This window comes from Typopeltis vanoorti, chromosome 22 (genome assembly GCF_054136105.1).
Source record: "Typopeltis vanoorti isolate ZY-2024b chromosome 22, IOZ_Tvanoo_1.0, whole genome shotgun sequence".
Taxonomy (NCBI): Eukaryota; Metazoa; Arthropoda; class Arachnida; order Uropygi; family Thelyphonidae; genus Typopeltis; species Typopeltis vanoorti.
This window is the reverse complement of record NC_143570.1, coordinates 35,282,234-35,300,739: the sequence shown is the minus strand read 5'-3', so window position 1 is coordinate 35,300,739 and position 18,506 is coordinate 35,282,234. Positions and strand designations below refer to the sequence as shown.

The following is an 18,506-nucleotide window of genomic DNA, read 5'->3' as shown; positions in this document are numbered from 1 at the left end:
AACCTGTGGAACAAGTAAAACATTTCAGCTACTTAGGCACAATTTTTACTGAAGATGGTAAACTAAATATAGAAATAGACAACAGAATCAGCAAAGCTGGTATCGTGGGAAGTCAATTGAATAAATTCATATGGAATAAGAAAGAAATTAGTCGGAACACTAAATTAGCTGTATACAAGACTGTGTTCAAACCAATTTTAACTTATGGATCTGAGAGCTGGGTCAGAAGTAAAACACTTGACCAAAGACTAGAGACCGCAGATATGAGAGTTCTGAGAAAGATTAGAGGCGTGAACAGATGGCATCAATGGCAATATCATATTAAACATGAGGATATTAGGAAAGAACTTGACATTGTCAGCATCCAGGAATGCGTTAGCAGAGCTAATCTCAGATGGTATGGTCACTTAAATAGAATGGGAGAGGAAAGATTAGCAAAACAAGTGTTCTCTGCCAGGTTGGCAGGAAAACGACCCAGAGGAAGACCAAGATATAGGTGGATTGATACGGTACAAAGTGCCTTAGACGATAGAAATATAAGATCTGATAATGTTGAAGTCTTGACAAGTAACAGACTGATTTGGAGGAAAATTGTAGATAGGAAGTTAGTAATGATGTAATTTTTTCATGTAGTACTGTCATATCCTGTACACCCCTTGAGGGTACATGGCAGGAATTTGATGATGATGATGATGCATCCCAATAAGAATGAATTAAAGATTTTGAATAAATTATTCAAAATCTATATATAGTTACCATGAAATAATCATCTTGGTGAGAGCAAGAGGACATTAAAGATCCAACTTTATTTCAAAGCCAAATATATGTAGAAACTTTCAAAGTTTCTGCATCTATATGTTTAGACAGTTGAGTTTGGCAAGTGCAAGAAGAATGATTGTTATGGAAGATTTTAACTACAGTAGTATCAAATTGGGAGAGGAAGATGCATGTAGCAATAAGGGAATTGAATTTCTAGAATTCTTGAGGAACAGATGTCTTAGGCAACATGTAATAGAGGGAACAAGAGGTTCAAGAGTTTTGGATTTGGTTATAGTATCAGAAGAGTTGATAATAACTGAGAAGACATCTCTCCCACCAGTTGGAGAGAGTGACCATATGGTTTTGACTTGGAAAATGAATAGCATTGCAGGAGTATCAAAGAGACAGGAACGTATGTGGAATTATAAGGCAGGTGATTATGATAATCTAAGACGTCAATTTGGGGAAGTTTAAAGGAGGGAGAAATTGGAAGGCCAGAACATCTTTAGTGTGTGGGAAATTATGAAAGAATATTTGTTAGCAGCAATGGTAAGTTGTATACCAAGAGTGAACAAGAGGACACAATTTGGAGTAAAGTGGATGACAAACAATATTAAACAGGAATTGCATGCGAAAAAGAGGCTATGGAAGAGATATAAGGAGACAGGTGAAGAGAAGATGCATGAAGAGTATAAGACACAGGCCCAAAGAGTGACTAGTGTGGTAAGGAAGACGAAACTGGAATATGAGAGAAGATTAGCTCTAAGATCCAAAGAAAATCCTATAGAATTTTTTAGATATATGGCCAGTAGGAGGAGAAATGACTGTGGGATAAAATGGGATATTGTGGGATAAAAATGGGAATAGAGTGACTGATGCAGAGGACATAGTAGAATTGTTCAATGAACACTTTATGGGAGTATTTCATCCTGGAGTAGTCAGTTTTAATGCTAGAGGGATAGGGCAGATTCCAGGTTTTGAGGTACAGGAGGAGAGTGTGTTTCAAATACTGAGTACTCTGGATGTCATTAAAGCTGTGGGACTGGATGGTATTTCACCATGAGTTTTGAGAGGATGTGCTAGAGAACTGACAGTACCTTTGACCTGGCTTTCTCAATGAAAGTCTGGCTGCGGGAAAGGTGTCCATGGAATGGAAGGAAAGTAAGATAGTGCCACTGCATAAGGGCAGTAGCAGACTCGAAGTGTCTAATTATAGGCCAGTTGGTGTGTCATCAGTAGTTGTTAAGATCTTGGAGAAAGTAGTTAGGGACCGTATACAGCATTGGGCAGATGAGGCTAATGTTATCTGTGAGAGGCAACATGAATTTGTGAAAGGGTGCTCTTGTTTTAGCAAGGAGTTATACTGGAGGAAGTAAGGGAGACAAGAGATCTGGGGTTGATGATTGATAGAAACCAGAAATTTAGGGGACATATTGCAAAGGTGGGGAAAGTAACGCAGAGGATTGCAGGAATAATGAGAACGATGCTGACCTGCAGAGATAAAACAGTTATCATTCCGTTGTATAAGATCCTGATCAGACCACACTTGGACTATTGTTCTCAGATCTGGTCCCCAGGATTTGAAGAAGATAAATTAACCGTGGAAAGGGTACAAAGGTGGATAACAAAGATGGTTTCAGGACTGCACAATGATAGTTATGAGGATCGGCTGAGAGAATGTGGACTGCACAGTTTGGTGGATAGAAGGAGAGGTGATGTGATGTGATTGAGACTTTTAAACTGTTGAGAGGTGGTTACAGGGTTGACACTGGGGAGTTCTTTTGCTTGGTTGAACAGCAGGAAGGAGTGATGACAAGAGGCCATCCCTGGAAGTTACGAAAGGAAACTGTGAGCAAGAGGGTGAGGAGTGGTTTCTTTGCATGGAGGATGGTTGAACCATGGAATGCATTGCCTGATGGAGTGGTGAGAGTGAGAACGGTCAATGAGTTCAAGGAGTGGTATGATAGACTTTGTGTTTCTTAGGGAGAGACCTCCCCTTGATGAGTCTTGATAGACTTTGTGTTTCTTAGGAAGGACCTCTCACGATGAGTCTTTTGACTCCATGGAGGTCTGAATAATAATAATATGCCTTTGAAATAAGGTTGGATCACCATAATCATCAAATTCTTGATATATACCCTCTTCGGGTGTACAGAATATGATAGTACTACATGAAAAATTACTTCATTACTAACTTCCTATCTACAATTTTCTGCCAAATCAGTCTGTACCTGTCAAGACTCCAACATTATCAGATCTTATATTTCTATCTTCTAAGGCACTTTTTACTGAATCAATCCACCTATATCTTGGTCTTCCTTTGGGTCTTTATCTTGCAAACTTGGCAGAGAACACTTGCTTTGCTAATCTTTTCTCTCCCATTCTGTTTAAGTGACCATACAACCTGAGATTAGCTTGGCTAACACATTCCTGAATGCTAACCATGTCAAGTTATTTTCTAATATCCTGTTTTTAATATGATACTGCCACTGATGTCATCATTTCACACCCCTAATCTTTCTCAAGACTCTCATATCTGTGGTTTCTAGTCATTGGTCAAGTGATTTATTTCTAATCCAGCTCTCAGATCCATAAGTTAAAATTGGCTAGAACACTGTCTTCAATACAGTTAATTTAGTGTTTTGACGAATTTCTCTCTTATTCCATATAAATTTATTCAGTTGACTTCCTACCATACCAGCTATGTTGGTTCTGATGTCTCTTTCCATATTTACTTTACCATCTTCAATAACAATCGTGCCTAAGTAGCTGAAATGTTTTACTTGTTCTACATGTTCTCCGTTCACAATGCAATTGATATTTTCAATACTTCTATTTTCATCGACTTTGTCTTGTTATTGCTGACCTTCATACCATATCTATTACAATAGTTATTCAATTTAGTCAGTGAATTTTACAGACTTGTAGCGGATTTATTTAGAAGTATAACATCATCCGCATAAAGCAAAGAGCTGAGATTCACACCTCCAATTTTGATATCAGGTTTAATACCACTTCCTTCATAATGTGATCCATATAGATAATGAATAAGAGAGGGATAATATACATCCTTGTCTCACACCAGATTTAACATTAAACCATCTTTGTGTACTTCCTTCAATTCTAACTGCTGACTTACAACTCAAATAAAGACTAGGTATTGCTTGATATAATGCCCCATTGACACCATATAACTGTAGAATTTGGAATAGCATCTTGTCATATGGTCTACAAAACTTAAATACAGATCTTTGTTATATTCCCATGATTTCTCAACTATCTGTTGTAAAGTGAAAATCTGATCCTGACAGCTTCTATTTGGCCGGAAATCTAGTTTGTTCTTCACCGAGCTTCTTTTCCACAATCTTTCTCAACCGTTTCTCAAGTATATTTTCATATAACTTATCAGGAACACGCAGTAATTCTCACATTCAGTTTTAATTTCCTATTTATATATGGGTACTATGAGAGCTCTACTCCAATCATCTGGAATTCATCCTTCTGAACTATGCAGTGCAGCCACTGTAAGACTTTTATACCTCCATACTTAAGCATTTCTGGTTGAATATCATCTACTCCTGCTGTCTTTCCACATTTAATGTGGAAAGACAGCAGTTTTTGATGGCTTTTTCTACTTCAAGTATGGATATGTATTCCTGATTGCATGCCTGGTCAGTGTTTTTTACGACTGTGCTGTCATCACTGCTTGTTTCATTTAGTTTGAAGTAATTACTCCATACTTCAAGGTTATCTTTTTCTCCTGTTTTCATGTCACCTTTATCATTTCTAATTCCTTTTACAGCCCTCTTTCCTCCATTTCTGACCTACTTCAACAACCTCCAGAATATCTTGCCACATTCTTCATATTTATTTTCTATGTTCTTACCAAAGTTCTCACATGACTTTTGTTTAGCTTACATTTGTCTCTATATTCTCTAAGAGCACAAGTTGACTTATTTGCCAGGACATTTTGATATCCTTTCTTCTTTTCTTTCACTGCCTCTTTAACTTCCTGTGTCCATCATGGAGTTCTAATTTTTCGGTCCTTAGCTCAACCTCACCACATACCTCTTTAGCTGAATCAATCAGTGTTTTCTTCAGGGTTTGCCACTGAATCTCCAAGGTTTGGTTCCTGTTCTCAAACTCTTTCATTTTTCTTCAATAATCTTTGTGTATTTTAGTCTACAGTTCACATCTGAAAGCTGCTCAACTTTTATTCATTTTAAAACTTTCTTACATGTTCTTCTATTCAATATGAAATTGAATTTTATCCTGCTCAAGATTAAACAGTTATCACTTCCAATTTCAAATCCTCTGTACACTCTGGTGTCCTGCACCAGGGAGAAAACATCACTATCAACAATAACATAGTCAATGAGACTTTTCTTATTCCTTGCCTCTTCTCTCCATATGAATTTGTGCACAATTTTATGTTGGAAAACATAGTATTAGTAATAACCAGTCCATGTCCTGAGCAGAAATCCAAATTTTCCCAATATATTTTTGTATGTCTGACAATCATTTCCTACACTGATATTTAGATCCCCCAACAAGGACCAACTTTCCCTTTTTCATCGTGTCAGTTGCTTTCTCTTAAGCCTCAAAAGATTCCCCCACTTCTTCCTTAGTAGAACCTTCTGTGGGACCATAGGCACAAATAAGTCTGATTGTCCAGTTCCTCATTCTCATATTTGCCCACATCACCCTACTTGAAGAAGTATCTTCTTCTTGCCATTCAAGAAGATTAGCCTTGGATTTATTGTTGAATACTATGGCTACTCCTTCTTTTCCTTGATTGTCATTGCCTGAATGTAACATTTTGTATTTATAGCTCAGAAAGATCTCACCAGTTTTTGCCTTTTTCGTTTCAGTCACCCCTATTATGTCGATCTGGTACTGATCCAATTCCTCAGCTAGCTCCATTTCTTTGCCATTCAGGCTTCTTATGTTGACAGTACCAATCTTGAACTCTGGTGATGTTGAGTTGGGGTAAGTTTTCGGATTTGTTCCAGTAGCTGACTTTTTGCTGTTTGCCCTGTTGAAAACAAAAACGGGGCTTTGTTTAACTGGGCGATGCCCCCAGCAGGAATGAATTTCTGTCATGCTGTACCATCATTTTTTATTTTGGTTTAAGTCAATAAGAATACAATTTGGTTGGCAAAATGCCAAATTGCTAGCCCATCCTCTTTCGTTCAGTATCCAGAGATAAGATATAATCCAGAGACCTCCACATAAGACTATGTGGAGGTCTCCTCTCGGTTATATAGCTTTGACAGCGATTTTCATCACCGAAATTTGACTCTCGTCGTAACGAGAGGAATCTTTGTATGGTGTTTCTAATTGAAGTTGAGATAGTCAATCTCATACAGAGGTAGCAAGGTTTTTTTCTCCCAGAAATGCTGGATTTTCATCTTGCAGGCAGACAGACAGACAAATTCGCCTTGAGAACACATGCAATTTACAGACAAAAAATACTAGTGGTGGTGGCGGTGGGCAGTATATGGTGTTATTGTAGGCCATGATGGTAGTGGTGGTTCACTGTAGTTGATGAATTAAGTGGTGGAGATAGAGAGTTGTAGAGTAGGTGTCCACCCTCGATGTGTCTTTCGATTCCTTGGAGGTGTTATGTAATAATAATAATATTAAGAAGAAGAAATGAGCTGTAAGGCTCTTTTTTGATAAAGACAGAAATCTTTGTTTATGTTTTGAATGAAGCATATGTTAAAGACAATACCAATATAAAAAGTTACTGTACTCACTACATATACTTCTTTCTGTTTGCAATTCTTCTTCTTCTGGCATTTGATAGAAGCTTGAATTTGGGCTTCTGAATCTCTCTTCAACTTGTTCTGGGATTTCAACTGCTGTAAAGTAATAAATTATTCAACATTTATAATTCATGTTTTATTGAAATGAAATGTTATACTTTAAGGCAGTAACAATAATAGTTTTGAAAGCACATGGTGTGAGGTAGAGGTGAGCAAGATAGGATATTTAATGAGATGTTGCTGCAAGACAGGAGCACAGAGGATGAAGAGCAGGAGATGTTTAGGCAGTTGAGCTTGGGAAGTGCAAGAAGAATAATTATTATGGGAGATTTTAACTGTGGCAGTATAAATTGGGAAGAGGAAAATGCATGTAGTAATAAAGGAATGGAATTTTTAGAATTATTGAGGGACAAATGTCTTAGGCAACATGTAATAGAGGGAAGAAGAAGTTCAAGAGTTTTGGATTTGGTCATAGCATCAGAACAGCTGATTATAACTGAGATGACCTCTCTTCCCCCAGATGGAGAGAGTGACCATGTGATTTTGACTTGGAAGATGAATAGATATGCGGGAGTATCAAAGAAAAGGGAATATTTGTATATATATCGAATTATAAGGTGTGTGATTATAATAGTGATAGATATCAACTTGGGGCAGTTCCATGGAGGGAAAAATTGGAAGAGTGAGATATCATTAGTGCTTGGAAAATTGTGAAGGAATATTTGTTAGCAGCAATGGTAAGCTGTATTCCATGAATGAAAAAGAGGAGACAATTTTGTGTAAAGTGGATGACAAATAATATCAAACAGGAACTAACAGGAACTGCAGGTGAAAAAGAGGTTATGGATGAGATATGGAGAGCAGATGCATGAAGAATATAAGACTCAGGTCAATAGAGTGATTAGTATGGTAAAGAAGGCAAAACTGGAATACGAGAAGAGATTGGCCCTAAGATTCAAAGAAAATCCTAGGGAATTTTTTAGCAATGTGGCCAGTAGGAGGAGAAATGAATATGGAAGAACGACATTATGGGATAAAAATGAAAATAGAGTGACTGATACAGAGGACAATAGTGGAGTTGTTCAATGAACACTTGATTGGAGTATTTCATCCTGGAGAAGAAAGTTTTAATTCTAGAGTGATAGGGCAGGTTCGAGGTTTAGAGGTGCAAGAGGAGAATGTGCTTCAAATACTGAGTACTCTGGATGTCAGTACTGTGGGACTGGATGGAATTTTGTAATGGGGTTTTGAGAGAATGTGCTAAAGAACTTATAGCTCCATTGAACTGACTTTTCAATGAACGTCTTGGTTAGGGACAGGTATCCAAGGAATGGAAGGAAGGTAAGATAGTGCCATTTCATAAGGGCGGTAGCAGACTGGAAGTGTCAAATTATAGATTAGTTTGTGTTTCATCATTACTTCTTAAGATCTTGGAGAAATTAGTGAGGGACCATATACGATGTTAGGCAGATGAGGGTAATGTTAAAGTCAACATGGATTTGTTAAGGGGGTGCTCTTGCTTTAGTAATATGCTTGCCTTTTTATAATAACGTGACAAGAGCGGTTGATCAGGGAAAGGCATATTCTGCTTTTTTATTTTGATTTTGCAAAGGCATTTGACAAGGTGCCACATGATAAGCTGATATTTAAGTTGCAGCACATGAGTTTAGATGTTGGATTAGTTGACTGGATTCAGTATTGGCTATCTGATAGGTATCAGAGAGTTGAGTATGGAGGGGAAATATCAAGGAGGCAAAAGGTTACAAGTGGGGTCCTACAGGGCTCACTACTCGGACCTGTATTGTTTAATCTTTATATCAATGACATTGTCTGTGGATTGCAGGGGATATTCAATTGTTTGAAGATGATGTGAAGCTAGGGAGGGTTATTAGTAATAGTATAAATAGTAGCAGTAATAGTAGAAATTTGAATAAACTGGACAGATAGGCAAACGAATGGGGATGTTGGTTTAATGCAGCAAAATGTAAAGTCTTGAAGTATGGGAGACATCGGTGGGAGGCAGCACATTCTGTTTTAGGAGCTGTGCTGGAGCAAGTATGGGAGACAAGAGATCTGGGGATGATGATTGATAGAAATCTGAAATTCAGGAAACATATTGCAAACGTGGTGAAGGTAACCCAGAGGATTGCTGCAATAATGAGGATGTTGAACTGCAGAGATAAAAGAGTTATTGTTCCATTGTATAAGACCCTGATCAGACCACACTTTGACTACTGTTTTAAAATTTGGTCCCCATGATTTGAAGGGGATAAATTAACTGTGGAAAGGGTAGTGAAGGATATAACAAAGATGGTTTCAGGGGACTGTACAATGTTAGTTATGAGGATCGGCTGAGGGAATGTGGACTGCAGTGTTGTGGATAGAAGGAGGAGAGGTGATATGATTGAGACTTTTAAACTGTTGAGAGGTAGTTACAGGGTTGATGATTGGGAGTTCTTTCGCTTGGCAGAAGCGGGAAGAAGCGATGACAATGGGCCACCCCCGGAAGTTAAGAAAGGAAGTTGTGAGCAAGAAGGTGAGGAGTGATTTCTTTGCATGGAGGATGGTTGAACAGTGGAATGCATTGCCTGATAGTGTGGTGAGAGCAAGAACGGTCAATGAGTTCAAGGAGTGGTATGATAGACTGTGTTTCCTAGGAAGAACCTCCCACGATGAATCTTTTGACTCCATGGAGGCCTCAATTATAATAATACTAATAATAATGTCAAATTTATCCCCAGTTGGTAAAAATGATCATGAAATAATCATCTTGGTGGGAGCAAGACATTTGAGGACTTTGTGAGATAAAATCCATGTAAAATTAAAGGTAGGTCAGTATGTAAAAACTTGTAACATAGTTTTGAGCACTAGCACAGAAGGAGTAATTGAGTGGAAAGATGGTCAACACTGTTTAGCCACTGTTAAGAAATGGTTAACAGCCTCACTGACTGAATATACTAGTAAAGGTTAGGAGAGGGAGATGATGTAAAGTGAGAGATTAGAGAATTAGCTAAAACACCAAACTAGAAGTATACAAGACAATGTTCAAAGCAGTTTTACGTTAAGGATCTGAAAGTTGGGTTAGAAATAAAGCACTTGATCAAATACTAGAGACCACAGATATGAGGGTTTTGAGAAAAATTAGGGGAGTCAACTGATGGGATCAATGGCAAAATCATATAAAAAATGAATATATTAGAAAGGAACTAGACAATATTAGCATTCAAGAATGTGTCAGCAGAGTTACTTTAAGGGGGTATGGTCACTTAAATAGAATGGGTAAGAAAAGGTTAGCAAAACAGGTGTTTAATGCCAAGATGACAAGAAAGAGACCCAGAGGAAGACCACGATCTAGTGGATTAATTCAGTCAGAAGAGCCTTAGAGGCATGAAATGTTAGATATGACAATATTGGGATGATCACAAGTAACAGACTGATTTGGAGGAAAACTGTAAGAGTAATAATAATGTAAACTTAATCACATAGTGCTGTCATAGTAACCTGAACACCCTTTGAGGGTACATGTCAGGAAACTGATGATGTAAATTGGACGAATGGTTAGATTAAACAAAAAAAAAAAAAAAAACATTAGTGCCAGCAAACATAATTGCCTCCCTCTGTTCATCCTTACAGCATCATTCACATCCTTAATTTTGGCCTCAGGGAAACATGATTTTGTTATGCTCTCCTCATGGAATCATCATACAAAATTCAATCTTTATTCACCCTCTTTCATAGTTTGCTCACTCCTCCCTCCCTCGCATCTTTTCCTCGTTTGCTTGTTTCCTACCACCTATCCAGTTTTTCTGCAACCCTTCTATCTCGCATGCTGTTCTGTGGAGAACTCCTCATAAGCATGCTATCACTCTCAATATTACCTAGGTATTCTCTTTGTTTTCCCACAAACTCATATTTGCTATCACTTGTGCATGCATCTTGCTTGCTTCTAACACTTCACTTGCAACAATAACCTTACCATGATTCACACTCATATTTTCTCATCTTTCATTGTTTAACTCACCACTATCATTTTCTTCTTATTCTCTACACTCTAATCTTTCACTCTATGAAGCAAATACATTTTACATATGCTCTAGAGAATTGTACATATTGATATCACCTGCCTCTGTTCTCTGCAATGGTGACATAATGTACAGTATACTTATAACAAAAATAAGTTTTAAAACCACATAAACATTTGCTAAAAACAACTTTCAGCTCCTACAAACTCAAGCTGTAACAACATGCACCTTCTTCTCAATAATTCTCTACTATTTTAAATAGAACATCACAAAATAATGTTTTGTGAAGTTCTATAACATGGATTGTGATCTAATTACCTCATTAATAATTTCCTCTTCTTTTCTCCTCAACATCAAATTATTTGTAGAAGATAACAAACAATAATGGAATGAAAGTAAAATGGTTAACAGCTAGCTAATGAGTCACTGTATGCCACCACACATGTGCGACACCTCATATCTTATTTGGTAGGAATTCTAAAAACAGACCTTACTTTCTTGACACATCTCGTACATTATAGTTTAAACATTCAGTAGTGTGATTTTAATCAGAATGTCAGTTGTATGTTATGTTTATTATTTATTTATTTTATATTCAACTTGTAGAGAGAGAGAGAGAGAGAGAGAGAGAGAGAAGGTGGAAAATATCAAGACGTATAATAAAATTTACCGTATTTGTTGGAAGATAAGACGCACCCAAATTTATGAGACGATTTTTAGAAAAAAAAAATTATTATATAAAAATATTCACAAACCTTAAATTTCATTTATTATTACCATAACTTGTACCAACTCTTCACTTGTCTTGGCACTATCACTCGCCTTGTTACTGTCACTTTTTGTATTATTGTCTGAACTATTGTTATCGCTCTCTTCAAAAACCAAGTCATCTTCAGTACCATCCATCGTGTTACTTATGCTGCATTTTTTAAAAGACTTAATAGTCTCGTCTGTTCAAAACTGCATATGCTCGCCCATTAATTACTATTGATAGCGGTAAAGTTTGGCATGTAAATCAGGAATTCCCACATACGCAGCGAGACACGTGTTTGGCTCACATCAAAAATGTGGGAATTCAAGACTTACCTGGTATCACCTACTTTCGGACCATAAGATGCATCCTACTCCTGTCAATTTCTCTACATAAAAAAGTGCGTTTTATGGTCTGAAAACTATGGTATGCAGTTCTTATTATTATCTGGCAAGACTTATGGAAGTTTTTCATTGTCAAATACAATGATCAATGAAATTTGCATTAAACACATACACTGTTTCTACATATTTATCTTCCTTGTTGTTAAAACAAGAAGGTCAAGGCTGCTGCTAACCTCTAGATAATACCTTAAATGTGGATATTTTCTATACTTTAATAACTGGGCAAAATCAACTTGCTAATTTGGTAACTGTAATTTTCATGCTTATCGATGTTCAATTTGGGAAAAATGATGAAAGAATTGTGGAATATGCAGAGAATGGCAAAATATAGGAAGAAGAAACTGAAAAAAAAAAAAAAGGCTAGTCCATGTGATAAATTGATTACATTATATACGTAACTGCTCTATGCAGAATAATCAAATATCCCATTCTAATAAAAAATAATAAGCTTTCTAAAGCAGAAAATAATTTCTTGCAAATATAATGCAACTTACCTGAATAGGCCATATAATCAAGCCTATCCACATCAATGGCTTCCAAAAGTTTCTGAAGTAAGGAAAAATTGTCTTCCTCATCAAATTTATAATCTTGCTAAAAATAAAATATGCTTAATTACACACTCACATGTAATTTTATGTTTTCTTCTTTAGAAATACATAAAGGAATGAATAAAGGAAATTTGTACATTCCCATTAAAACAAATGTTAAATAAAGAAACATTATATTTAATGCACAATTAATAAAAATTAAAGATGCCAAGAAATTGTATTCTTGATTTCATCCTTTATCCAACTGTAAGTAAACAAAGTTTGCGTGTGGTCACTTCATGACTGGGCTACTTGTATATAGAGGGTAATGACTGCACATCAATTGCCTTAGTATCTCATAATGCAATTCACATATCCTTATGGACATGTATAATGCTATGTAGTATAACCAAGTGCAAATGACTTTCAACATTTATCTCTAATCCAGAGTATTTTAGTAATAAGGTGCGACACCTTTCGGCTACTTGTATATGGAAATATGACTTCTGTATTACTTCAACCTTAGTATCACTGGGTCTGGTTCCCACTGAAGAGACCTCAAGTAAAGGCTGAAACCAGTCTGGGTAATGCCCTTTCCCATAAAGCATAACATTATACATGACTTCATGTGCAAACTTTGTTTGCTTACAACTGGATAAAGGATGAAACCAATAATATAATTTCCTGGCATCTTTAATTTATAGTGTAACCAAGTGAAAATAATTGTCAACAAAAAATGCACATTTAAATTTACAAAAACAAACTTTTACTAAGAAACAATAAAACTCAGTAGCAAATAACAGGCGGTATGATAATGTTCAAGACATACAATCAAATGTTCCTAAAACATTACAAGCAGATGTTAGTTTCCAACTTTTTGATGATTATGGGAATGAGGCTATATTTTTTCATTTTAAATGGAATATTCAGACTTAAGAATTCTAATATATTCTTGAACAATTCTTGCATGGAATAAAAAACAGGGATGTTCTTCTCCTTTTCTCAATCATCGGAGTTAGCATTTTTGCTCTTGGTACATATTTGTCCCTTTACTTTCTTCACACATACAGTGCAAGTGATTACCTTGTTGGAATGCTCTGCACACCAGTAATTAACACTTCCTCCACTTGAGGATAAGGCAGTAAGGTGATTTCTGCAAGCCAGTTGCTAGATCATAGATGGGACTGAACTTGGTCATACTTCAGATGTCTTCCTAACCAGCTCGCAAATAATCCTATTGCTTGTTCCTCTGCCATGTCATGCTATGATGAAGTCGAAGTACAGAAATGTGCAGGAAAACCATTGAAAACATCTGAGCCACATCACATCTGCAAGTCTTTCACCCCTGCTGCATGCCCCTGCTCTAAGTGTTCCAATAATACACCACCAAGAATGGTGATACCATAACAAATTATAGTGACACAACAGTTAAAAATAATCTCCCATAGAAAACCAACAAAAATGTTCAAAAAAATAACAATCAAGCAACAAAAAATTGCCAAAACCAACAAAAATATACCCCCCATAGGTTGATAAAGTCAACCTATGGGGTCGCATGGCAACATCAGCGATATGTACCATCACTTACAGGCATCAAAATCCTATCTGGTATTTCTCACTAAACATCAAATGGTATTCTCTATGACTACAGTTCATTAATCCCAGTTATATCATACATGATGACCCCTGCAAGGACAGAACAACATGTGCTTTTATCAGGTTGGATATCCTGTGGTGAAAGTTATCAAATGTGGAATATCCTCTGCATGATCTACCTCTGACTTAAAATTTCCTTGCTTCATTTTTTTTTACTTTCATTTGCTGTCTTTATCACTCTCCTAATTCATATAATTAGGACAGCCTCTTAATAGATGAAAAACTTTCATCTATCACAGATGAAAAAAAAAACTTTCATCTGTAATATATGAAAGTTTTTTTTTCTTTTCTCTATGTAGTTCCCACCCACAAAAAGTTTTTATAAACCTATTGCACACGTGTATCATGAATGGGGTAAAGAATTTTTTCTAGATTTCTATTTATTTTTTACATAGTCTGGAAACTCTGCTCTAGAGATCAAACATGAAACTTTTTTTCCAAATTGACAATCTTCATCACCCTGTCTGACAATTTCACCAATTTTCATCACCCTGTCTGATGCAGACAGGATGATGAAATTAATTCATTCTCCAATTTAAAGAAAAATAACAAACATCCATGCCCATAATGGGATTTGAATCCACAGCCTGTTGGATGGAGAGAAGATATGTTGGAAGTTTTTCCCGCTTGGTTAGACTATAATAAATTTAGTTTAACCCTTTATCCAAGTGTAAGGTGCATCTGAAGTATCTTCAGGACTGAGGCAACTCATGGTAAATGTGGACTAAACTCTCATCACTTGTCTTAGTATCTCCCATAATGCAAAGCACATCTCCTTGCGGACACGTATAATGCTATGCATTAAGGGAAGGGGCATTACCAGACTGACTACCAGACTATTGAGGTCTTGTCAGTTGAGAGGTGGTGATACTAAGGTGGAAGTAATGGAGAAGTCATATTTACCTATAAGAGTTGCCAACAGGTGTCTCACCTTATTATTAAATTACTCTGGATTAGAGAAAGATGCTGGAAGTTTTTTCCACTTGGTTGGACTATAATAAATTTAGTTTAATCCTTTATCCAAGTGTAAGCAAACAAAGTTTGCACCTGAAGTATCTTCATGACTAAGGTAACTCGTGGTAAAGGTGGACTAAGCTCTCATTACTTGTCTTAGTATCTCCCATAATGCAAAGCACATCTCCTTGCGGACACGTATAATGCTATGTATTAAGGGAGGGGGCATTACCAGACTGGTTTCGACCTTTATTGAGGTCTCATCAGTTGAGAGGCGGTGATACTAAGGTGGAAGTAATGGAGAAGTCATAAGGTTTCTAACCTTATTATTAAATTACTCTGAATTGGAAGCAAACTTTGTTTGTTTACACTTGGATAAAGGATTAAACTAAATTTATTATAGTCTAACCAAGTGGAAAAACACTTCCAACATCTTTCTCTAATCCAGAGTAATTTAATAATAAGGTGAGACTAAAATTAAATGAGGACCTTTATTCCTGATTCTGCTCTTTCCAGCAAGAATAATTATTTGTCAGTAAAATCAAAAACTTCAGCCACTCCCAATAACCACTTAAAAACATTATCAACAAATCCAAAGCATACATGAAATGAGCCAAATGCAAAAGATTGTCTCATGCTCAAATGACAGCTGAGCTTTTTGGATGCTGCCAAGACTGTTGAGGTACAACTTCTGTACTTTCCTATTTTTATCTCTTACATCCTGATGTAAGAGAAGTATAAACAGAGAAGTGCAGAATAGAGTGTACTACTAGCAGTGTACTGATGACAGTATAGTCCATTTCTATTCTACATTTACAAACACTTGTATAGTGTTTAAATGATTCAAGCTTCAATATCTACAACCAATGCCTTAAATATTAATCTCATCAACATTCTTGAGGGTGAGGATAATCTAGTGACTTTCAATATTAAAAGAAAAACACAATCTTGTAGGTTCTTTTTTTTTTAAGTTGATTATTAAGTATATGATGCCTAACAAGAAATTATATTCTAGTTTTAATCCTTACACAAATGTATATCCATATCTACAACCCATGTCTTAAATACTAATCTCATCAACATTTTCAAGGGTAAGGATAATCTAGTGGATTTCAATACTAAAAAAAACACAATTGCTGTCTTGTAGGATGTTTCTTTTTTTGCTTGGTTATGAAGTATATGATGCTGGATCAGAAATTATATTCTTGTTTTAGTCCTTACCCAAATGCAAGCAAACAAATTTTTGTGATGTATCTCCACAACTAGTCCATTTGTAAATGATTCGTCTAATTGTATATTCCTACAACTTTCTCTAATCCAGAGAATTTTAATAAGATATGAAGAGACAACATTCTAATGCTTTTCTACAGAACATATGATTTATACATTAATTCAACCATAGTCTCTTCTTGGGTCTAGTTTCTATCGAGGTGTCATCAGTGGATAATGATCCTTCTCACGATGTATAGCAGATATGAAAGATCTGTGTTTTGCATTATGAGATACTAAGGCAATTGAGAAATCAACAGCTTCTATATATAAGGAGACTAGTCATGAAGATATTTCGAGCACAGACTTTGTTTGCTTCACTTGAATAACTATTTAAACAAGAATATAATTTCTTGTTTAAATATATAATCTTGTCTTATTTCTCAGAAGAAAGATTAAGCTTAATTTTTCTCTTACTTTTGGTAATATTTTGATCACTAACAAAGATCTGTTTTCTCTTAGTGGGTTGACTTTCACATCTAGTCTATGCTGTCACAAATATCTTGTTGATAACCTCTTCAGCCTCCAAAAAGTTGGTAGTTTTTTCATTCTAAAAAACACTACTTCTCTTCTGCTCTACTCCTAATGCTTCATAAATCCCAAATCCATGCAACCTTAAAATGTCTTCATATTTGGAGTGGTGATCCCCAAACTCCCCCCAGAATGCTTGTTGATCAGAACAGAGCTATTCATTTGTATAAATGGTTTCCTCACTGATTTCATTCAGTCACTTTCCCATAGGCACACTCTTGTCGGTATTGTCTATACCCTAGATGGCAAACTTATGACTCAGACGTTCCACCACGCGTGCCAGAGGTGGAATGTCTGAGAATTTTGCTGGCACATCAACGATTTACAGGTGATATCCTTTTATACGTTTATAAATAATTCACCTTTTTTTTAAACTGTTACAATACATATAGGTTAAATTTTGTTTTACATGAGAGAGTAGCTACGAAGATGTGCATATGATTTGGTATTAACAAAAGATCATGCAACCCAAAGACAAAGGCAACCGACAATTGTTGAGTTGAAATGTTAATTCTGTTCAACCAAATTCTATAACATCTGAAACTCTTAACAACATTCACTACATATTTCTTAGTTTTAACATATTCACGACAGGATGTTGTTTATCATTCCGATGACACTTCTCATTACTGGTGGGCTCAACCCACACAAAGTTTCAACCCTTGGTTGAATTTTATTGCTGCTTGTTTGCTTTTGAGCTGGCAGGCAAACTCACACATGCATTATATGGCATGTTTCAATTCATGGTAGAATTTTATTTGAAGTTAGCCTTTGTGATCTGTGACATAATGACATCGAGAATTTCAAATGCAATAAAACAAACACTTATTTCATGTAATTGAAAAATCGGACAATAGTTTTAGGTTAGATACCATGTTGCCGGTGTAACATATGGTTTTGCTCGAGTCTATACAGCACAGTTTCTGTGAGAGGCGACATGTGATTCATTAGTTAGAGCCGTTTTTTATTCCAGCTGTTTCTAATTTCATTATTTGTTGAGAAATATATTGCACAGACTGCAAAAAGCCTGTACCTTATTCAGGGATACAATAAACTACTTGTTTTTCTTGCATCTGCAGTATAATGGCTATTGGGAAGGGCATGTTGTTAACTGTGGGAGCGAGTTACTATCGCCTCAACATGAACATGTTTATACATTTTTTTGTGCGAGGTATATGCAAAACTTTTTAATGTATTTCTTCATAAAGTAAAATCAGCAGTGCGAGTTATACATGAGGGCAAGTTATATTCGCATAAATATGGTAAGCGTTTCGGTGACAAGTTGATATCCTTCTGCCGCTTTTCCTGCTCAGCTGACTTCTATGGTGAGTTATAATGCATAAATATTTTTCTCAGTACTGTTTTTTTTTTCAAACCAACATCATTAAAATCAATTTCATAATATAATAATCAATTTTACACTGAATATTATAAATCTTTGGTCATCAGAATGGGATATGTCAATGAAAATTTGCACAAATTAATTTAATGATGTTGGCCTGAGGAAACTACAATATGCTACAAAATTTCATTAGTCCAGTGATAATTAATTTAAATGTAATTTTATATTTGTTAAATTAATTAATTACTTTTCTATTAATTTTTCTCCTATTAAAAACTGCCCGGCACGTCAGCAACTCAATTTGTAAATTTTTGGCACGTGCACATAAAAAGGTTCGCCACCACTGGTCTATACTATAGGCATTTCAATGAGCACTGCTCGAATAAGGGACAACTACTATTGCTACCACTACTTTTTGCTTTCTCCTAATTATACACATAAATATGCACAGCTACAGGTCGACATCCTTACATGGTTCAGTTACAAACTTATTGAACTAACTTCAGATTCTTCTCATTTGTTC

The 18,506-nt window shown here is 35.9% G+C and overlaps 1 protein-coding gene across 7 annotated transcripts in view; it reads right to left on the bottom strand.

Annotated features, from left to right (window-relative positions):
* Nucleotides 1-18,506, bottom strand: part of LOC150094297 (protein mono-ADP-ribosyltransferase PARP4-like) — an 879,331-nt gene that overhangs the window by 236,090 nt on the left and 624,735 nt on the right. For all 7 annotated transcript variants that reach the window (XM_090411811.1, XM_090411815.1, XM_090411816.1 and 4 more), the window contains exons 24-25: nt 12,199-12,295; nt 6,519-6,623 (exon numbers count right to left, since the gene is read on the bottom strand). In XM_090411811.1, the coding sequence (XP_090267937.1) occupies nt 6,519-6,623; nt 12,199-12,295 (202 nt within the window). The remainder of the gene's footprint in view (nt 1-6,518; nt 6,624-12,198; nt 12,296-18,506) is intronic.